General features: G+C 32.1%; 1 protein-coding gene across 1 annotated transcript in view; it reads left to right on the top strand.

Moving 5' to 3' along the window:
* The window catches only part of SYDE2 (synapse defective Rho GTPase homolog 2), a 41082-nt gene extending 34346 nt beyond the window's left edge, over positions 1 to 6736 (top strand). Inside the window, exons 6-7 of the mRNA XM_063103661.1 lie at positions 858 to 1089; positions 6237 to 6736. Coding sequence (XP_062959731.1) covers positions 858 to 1089; positions 6237 to 6736 — 732 coding nt within the window. The remainder of the gene's footprint in view (positions 1 to 857; positions 1090 to 6236) is intronic.
* The last annotated feature ends 1717 nt before the right edge of the window (positions 6737 to 8453 follow it).

Raw genomic sequence — 8453 nt, 5'->3', positions numbered from 1 at the left:
TTCCATAATTGCTTAAACCTAAATAACCATTTCACTTTTTTTTTTTTTTTTTGTCTTTTTCGTGACCGGCACTCAGCCAGTGAGCGCACCAGACATTCCTATATAGGATCCGAACCCGCGGCAGGAGCATCGCCGCGCTCCCAGCGCTGCACTCTCCCGAGTGCGCCACGGGCTCGGCCCACCATTTCACTTTTTGAGCTACTTCCTCTTACTAGTTTCTTTAAGGATTAAAAAAATACATATTTTTTCAATAATTTTTTATTTCACATCTAACTGTACTGTTTTCCCTTTTACATGGTTTATCTACTTAAGATATTTATTGGTTAAGAAGCACATTTGTCTTTTATAAGACATGTTTATAAAAACATGTCTTTAATAATCTCAATCATCAAAAAACCTGACCATGTTCTGAAATGGTTAGCTTACTAGATTTAAGTATGGTAGTCCCTACTTACAACTACAGGATTTATTTATACTTAAAAAGGAACACTCTTACCCTGATCCCTCTTCTATCAGAGCCTTTTGTTATAATGTCAGAGGAAGAAAGAGAGGAAAGAGTTAATGATGCATTTTCCAAGGACTCCAGCTAAAATTTGGAAGGCATTCATAAGCGTTTTATAAAGAGTGTGTACTGAACCATTTAATTGATTAAATTATGTCATTGGAACATAATTTACATCCTGTGTAATGTTTCTATATGAACATATATTCCAGGTTCCAAGCATCCAACTTATGAACAAACTTTCGAAACAATCCTTTTAAAAGTGACAGGATGCCTATCTATATTTTCTGCTATAAATTGTGTCCTTGAATTTGTCCCTGTGTGATTATATTAAGTGAGATTTAATTTAATTTAGGCAACTCTAAAGATGTTGTTGGACCATTTGAAATTGGTGGCTTCTTATCATGAAGTGAACAAAATGACCTGCCAGAATTTGGCCGTGTGCTTTGGACCAGTGTTATTAAGTCAGAGGCAAGAGACTTCCACCCATAACAACAGAGTCTTTACTGATTCAGAAGAACTTGCAAGTGCTTTGGATTTTAAAAAACATATTGAAGTTCTTCATTACTTACTCCAACTTTGGCCAGGTAAATGATTCTATGGAAATATTTGTCTCTTTCAATGGTAGCGTGTTTGGATTAGCTAATCATTAAATATGCACGTATACAAGGGTACTTCAAAAAATTTGTGGAAAAATGGAATTAAAAGATATTGTGAATCTTTCCATGAACTTTTGAAGTACACTTGTAGTTATGAATCAATACCTACCCTTTAGATTTTTCCATTTAAATTTACTGCCTTTGCTGATAACATTGTGGACATATAAATCAATGTACCATTTTGGATTTGCTTAGATCTGGATCTGAATCCTGGTTGTGCCACTTATTGACAGTCTGACCTTGAGCTAGTTCCTTAACATCTTAGAGCCTCAGTATTATCTGTTGTCATATGGACTTAATAACATGTTTATAGACTTTATATGAGGATTAAATAAAAAATTATGTATGGTGCTCAGCATAGCTCTTGGCACACAATAGATTCTCAGTAAATATCAATTTCTTTACTCTTCTCATTTTTAGTTCCACTGTTATGAAGCAGAGTTCATTTTCTTTTTAAATCACTTCTTCCTGACATCTTTACTGTATTCATAGTCATTCTTCATATTATCCCAGCCTGTACTGATACTTATCTGATATTGCCATCTTTCTTATCCATCCCTTATTCCAGTCAATAACTAAAGGCTGGCAATTATTTTCCTAATGTATCTGTTATATAGTTTCAGAGCTAAAAGGAATATGTATTGAATTAGATGTTCTGTGAAGAATCCTGTATTTAAGTTCCAAAATTTTCTTAGCCTATAGTAAACCCCTCGCCCCACACCACATAGGACCAAACATGAAAGTACTTAAATGATTAGCATAGAGCACAGTAGTAAGAGTGCGTGGAGTCAGGCTTGGATTCAGTCAGATCTGGACTGTGGCGCTTGCCAGTAGGGTGGGCTCAGGCCAATTCTTTAACTTTAAGCCTCAGTTTGCTTCTCTCTAAATAGTGCCTACCTTGGGGTTGCCATGAAGATTGTGATAAAGCATCTAAAACAATGAGCAAAGTGTTTAGCAGAGTGAGCCCTCAGTAAATGTTGTTTGCTACTCTTTTATTGATATATATGAGAAGAAAAGACGAATGAATGCACAAATGAATGCTTGATTCTTTTAAAATAAATCTAATTAATTTTAGAAAGTGAATTAAAAATTAAGTTAATAAAATTCTCAACTTTTAAATTTGGAAAGTTAAAGTTTTTACTTTCTTTTAAACACAAGCTTAAAAAATTACTTCTAATTTTTACTTTAACTTAATTAGAATGTATTTTACTTATTTTTAAATCCTGAATCAAGATTCTGTGGGTAATTGGGCTAATTTTAGCATTTGGTGTCCAACGTAAGGGATGTTTGAAATTAAAGTTTTAAATGTGTGCTTCCTAATTTTTTCTAGAACTGCTTTAATTCTAGTAAATATCAGGAATTTGGGAGACAGCCATCTTATCATTATAATCACAAATGAAAGCTAGCTTCCCTGGAGAGACCATTACACTTACTATCAGTACCTGAATTGTTTGTCATTAATTCTGTATCAGAGGTTAATGTCATTTCATTATTTTGTAATAGCCACCTAAGTTTTGTGTTTGGGAGCAAAAAGTTAATTTTTATCCTGTGATATAGAAAAAGCAGGTTCAAATTTCATATTCACTGTATTTTTTAAAAAATTTACTTCTCAATATACATTGTAATTGATTTTCATGCCCCTTTACCGTATGACACCTTTTTCCAAAGATTTGTGATGTTGATTTTAAAAATAACTGTTTCTTTTTCTATAAGCTGTTATTTTTCTTTAGTTGTAGTACCTCAGACAAATGGCAGAAGAGGGTGGAAGGATAGGAAGACAGAACAATTAGTTTGCCCTCTAAATCACCTGCTATTCGATTCAAGAAAAGGCAGAAATCAAGTAGATGTGGTGCAGTTACTGAGCCTAAGAAAGTTGATGCTGACATAGAGAATGTGGTGAGGACTGGGCCAAAGCATATCAACTCAGTGAATGTCCATCTTCATGCATTCAATAAAAGGTTTTGGCTTTTCTTGCTATGTATATCTTATTTTTCTTTTTGAAATTTCCCCCATTCCAGAGTTAGAAAGAGTTGCACCTCCCTTTTCACTTTTTAAACTTTTTGTTTTGTGGGGTTTTTTTTGTTTTTTGATTTTAGGCATGAAGATAATTTGCTTTGAAAATGTGATTTCTGTTTGAAAAATCATGTCCTCAGAGTAATAGGTTAGAACTCTAGCATATCAGCACTAGAAGGTAAAAATCATACCTATAGCTAACAGTTTTCAGATTGTCTTGCACCAAGCCATGAGGTTCTTTGGAAGTGGCTTTGGGGCCAGATTGGCAAAGGGTACAAAATGGAAACACATTTCCCTTTTGACCAGAACAGTCTTCTTTTCATCTGTTTTATGTATTGTTTTTTCACGAAAATTTTTCTATTAAAAATGAGTTTGCTGTTTTAAGAAGAAGACAGTTGGCCCTTCGTATGTGTGGGTTCTGCACCTGCAGATCCAACCAACTGCAGGTCAAAAATATTTTTAAAAACTTCAATAAAAAATAACAATACAACAATAAAAAGTAATACAAATTAAAAAAATCATACAGTATTACAACTATTTACCTAGTGTTTACACTGTAGTAGGTATTATAAGTAATCTAGAAATGATTTAAAGAACACAGGAGGATGTGTACAGGTTATGTGCAAATACTACGTGATGTTATATCAGAGACTTGAGCATCTTAGATTTTGGTATCCTGGGGGGTTCTGAAACCATTCTCCCTCCCCTCCCTCATAATGAGGGATGGCTGTACTGAAAATTGCTGATAGGCCATCCTATCACTTTACAAATGGGAAAATAGATTTAGGGAGAGTATAACTCCTAGATCTTTGCTATGCCACATTTTCTATGATGAATAGATTTGGGACAGGTTTTTTGGAAATTATATCAATTTTTCGCTAATCCTCATTATTTCATTTTTCTCACTAGATTGTAAATTTTGTGATGTCAGGGATTGTATTTTTGCTCACCCTTATATACCCAGGTCCTAGCTATATGCTCAATATATTTCTGTTTAATAAGGTAATTATACTATAGATAAAAGGCTGATAAAGTGGTGATTAAAGAACAAATCTACTGGTAGAAAACAAGATAAGGAAAAATTAAGTTTCTTAGTACATTACATTACATTTCAGCATTATATTATAGACTGAATTTTTTATCTCATTCTGTTGAAGTTGGGTGGTCAACAGTAGTGGGGAAATCACAACTTTTCTTTTGGGGTTAAAATTAGTCATTTTCTCTGCATATTTAATAGGAAACTCTTCCAGCGTCAGTAATTTAAAAGTCCAGTGATACTGATTTTTCAGAAATTGAAGTTTTAGTCTAAAAGATATAAAATATCAATTTAATTGGCTTCTTAAATATTTTCCAAGAAAATATACAAAAATAATGTTTGAATAGGGTCTTAGCTAAAAACAACCTTAAGCAACTAGAAACAAAATGAATCTGGGTTTTGTAGGCAAATGTCAGAAAATACAGGCAAAATTAGACAAGCTCAAGACAGAGTCAAGATATATATAGTTGGATCAGACCACATGACCTTAAGGTTAGCAGAGTACTGTAATTGATTGGTGAAAACAACAAGCATGACAGTTAAGTACTAAGAACAGTAATAGCACAGAGAATGAAGGGAAAAAGCAAGGAGACAGTGGAGATGAGCAGCTAGAGGAGAAAAAGGAATATGAATAATTAAACAGTGGGAAAACTCAGATATCCATTCTTCAATTACAGCAGTTAATGGCATGGAACATTCTATATCAATATTGACATTAACGATCAATTTAAAGTAAATATCCTACCTTTATTTTCTAGAAAATTTTAGATCAAGAACTGTTAACTATCTATAATGATATATAATAACCATCATAAAAATGTAATAGAAATGTTAAAAACATACCTATATATAGTTATCAAGTACTCTAATAAAATCTAAGTAAAAAAAATTATTTGGTCTCTAAAAAGTGTTACGAATATCACTGTAAGTCTGAAAAACTAGAACCATATACATTTGTGTAGTTTTCAATTGTCTTATTTTGTACAATAGCAAATAAGCATTCATCATATGCTGAACAGTGTGAAGTTGGTATGTTAGCACTGATTTATGTTCCCTCTGTCTTAGTGAAGGGAAGTATAAATGGAGAGGCACTTATTAATGGAGAATAAACAAGAGGAAAGAGAAAGTTATTATGGATAATCTTTAATAGCTGTGTCTCAGCATTTTAAATTAAATCCATTTTATATACAGAAGAGCCTTAGACAAATATTTTGTTCCATATACACAAGAGAGTAAGCAGTACAGCCTGGGTTTGTAATGAAGTAATATGTCTCTCTGTGGTAATCTTCCATGTGGCCAGCACAATGAAATCTCTCAGAAGAAATTAGTCTTAATATGGGGAATGTTATTTGGGATTGTTAAATACCTAACCACAATGGGAAAATAAAATATCTGTACTATTTTCAGGCAATAAATGAAGACAATTAGTAGCTAATGCTGTATAATCAAACTCAGGTAACAAGTAGTCAAGTCTAGTCTTCATGCATTTTATCAAAGTGAAATTTGGGCTGCTTAGTAAATTATGACACTGCTGCTAATAGAATCGCAAAAAAGCCCACAAAGGTCAGAACTTTTAGAGTGATCCCTTTAGATGCCTTTGCCTCATTTAGATGTTTGCAGACAAAGGAGATTTTTGTTTTGTTTTGTTTGCACACCAACATGCCTTGCCTGCTTTTTGCTATAGCTTTTAATTTAGGAGAAGCTACCAGCTTAGCTACTGTTTGGATTATAGCTAGATAATAATTAACTTGCACAGAAAGTTAATCAACATTGGAAATTTGATTTGTTTTGGGATGTTATGATATAGCATGAATTAGCGCCACTGAACATTCTACTAGCTTCTGTCCCTAATCTTGATTGTGTCTGGTGATAGAAAAAATAATTATGGAATGCTTTCTTTTGATAGTGTGCATGTCTTTGTTTTAATGCATGTTTGTAGTTGATTATTAAATAGCTTATCTTTAGCTCTGTTTTTTAAGGCCAGCTGGATTACTGTCACTAAAGCAAATTTATTGTTCATTTCTAGTGCAACATTTAACTGTCAAAGAATCAACAGACAATTTGTTCCCAGAGCCGAAGTCTTCTTTGAATTACTTGAGGCGGAAGAAAGAAAGACCTTACATGTTAAATTTGGGTGGCACTGATTCATCAGGAGTACTTAGGCCAAGGCAAACCAGATTAGACAGTCCACTTAGCAATCGTTATGCAGGAGACTGGAGCAGCTGTGGAGAAAACTACTTTTTAAATTCAAAAGAAAATTTAAATGATGTGGATTATGATGATGTCCCTTCAGAAGATAGAGAAAATGGAGAAGATTATAGCAAAATGGATGGACCAGAAAAAATGATTGAACAGCCAATTCCCATGTCCAAAGAGTGCACATTTCAGACATATTTAACAATGCAGACAATTGAGTCCACAGTAGATCGAAAAGTTAATCTGAAAGATCTACAAGAAAGTATTGATACTTTGATTGGAAATCTGGAACGTGAGCTCAAGAAAAACAAGCTTAGTATGAGTGTTTGATATTGAGGGTTTTTATTTGATCTCTCATAATGTCTTGAAGTTTCAAATCAATTTTTCTCTCTCTCCTTGTATGTCCCACAGTGATGTTTTTATTTTTTTACTGTTGAAATCTTAAACTAATTTCTAATAAGTTCATGTGATTCAATTAAAAACACTATTCTTTAATATAATTTTTACTTATTAGAAAATTTTTCTGGGGGTAAAGATAACTCGGACTTTTTGGGATATTTTAATAAATTTTGCCAATTCTATGGAAATAACTTTCAAGTGCACTTATAAGATTCAGATAAGTTATTAGCCCTCAAGGTTTTTATACTTTAAGGAACCACTTTTCTTTAACTGAGACAGATGTTCCTTGTAGAGGAACGTTGCAGCTGCTCAGTGTGATTTGCAGTATGAATCCTTACACACTGCAATGTCATTTGGTCACATTTCATTTGCAGTGCAAATGCTGCTATAAGAAAACATTTTTATAAATAAAAGTAAAATTGTAAAATTAATGTATTCTGTATTAACATTAGTAATTATTTAAACTTATAAAAATTAAATATTTTTATAATCCTGAAAATATGTATATATTTATAAGTGCGTATAAGTATTAGAATGGGGGGAGGGGTTGACTGTGGAATCACATGTATTTTTAAAGTATATATGTCATGAGGCCAAAATTATTAGCTTAAAATGTCTTTTTCAGGGTAAGGACATTTAAGTTGAGGAGTTACATAAAAACGCTTGAACAAAAATACTCTAGAAGCATCTGAATAGAAATAATAGACTTTCTTTTTTTGATTCACAGATAGTCACAATATCCCCTGTGAAAAGGCATCTTTTAAATTAAAATCCTGTAACTCCTTAAGGGATTAAGTGCCCATATCTCTGCACTGGTGACTTGGATTAAAGAAATCTAAATCTATTCTATGCAATTTTGTATTTGCTTTAAGTATTTATTTGTAGTGGTACATTTAATACAGTTACTTTATAATTAAAGCCATTCGTTTCTAAAAAATAATCTTGCCGGCATACTACATGTTATTATTGATTTTTTAAAATTAACTTATTTTTGCTAAGTATATCTATAATGTAGTCGTTATAGCAGTCACAACAGTGTTTGAAAATGTAAGTTTAGAAGGCTTTTTTATTAAATCGGGATGTATTTTTTAAGCTTTTATACTTACAGAATGTGTAACTTAAAAATTATGAGGGTACTTCAGAATGTTTGTGGAAAAACAGAATCTTTTAAATAATACAACTATTTCCATGAACTTTTTGAAGTACCCTCATATACATAAAATTTAAACGACCAACTTTAAGGTATAGCAGCCATTAAAAAAACTGACTTTCTGATGTTTTTCTAAATGTTAAACTATTACTATGCAAATATACATTGGTAAAGAGATACCTTGTTATTTAATTTGAAAACCATTGTGAAAAAACAGAACTATTTTTATATAAAATTTTCGGTTTTTAAAGCTTTGTGTAATAACTCAGAAGAATACCAAAAGAATATGTGACAGATATATGTATTGAATAAACAGTCAAAAGAAAGTACTTTTAAATGTTTTGTAGGAAGACTGTCTGTCTCAGTTTTCTTCCTTTTGTTTGCCATGTCATGTATATTGTATGAATTGAAAAGTTGTTCCAGAAATGTAAAAATTTTATTAAAATATTATAACTTTGGTGTCATGCTATTATCATAATGATTTTAAAGATCACTTAT

This window comes from Cynocephalus volans, chromosome 8 (assembly GCF_027409185.1).
Source record: "Cynocephalus volans isolate mCynVol1 chromosome 8, mCynVol1.pri, whole genome shotgun sequence".
Lineage (NCBI taxonomy): Eukaryota > Metazoa > Chordata > Mammalia > Dermoptera > Cynocephalidae > Cynocephalus > Cynocephalus volans.
This window is presented reverse-complemented; position numbering and strand designations above follow the sequence as displayed.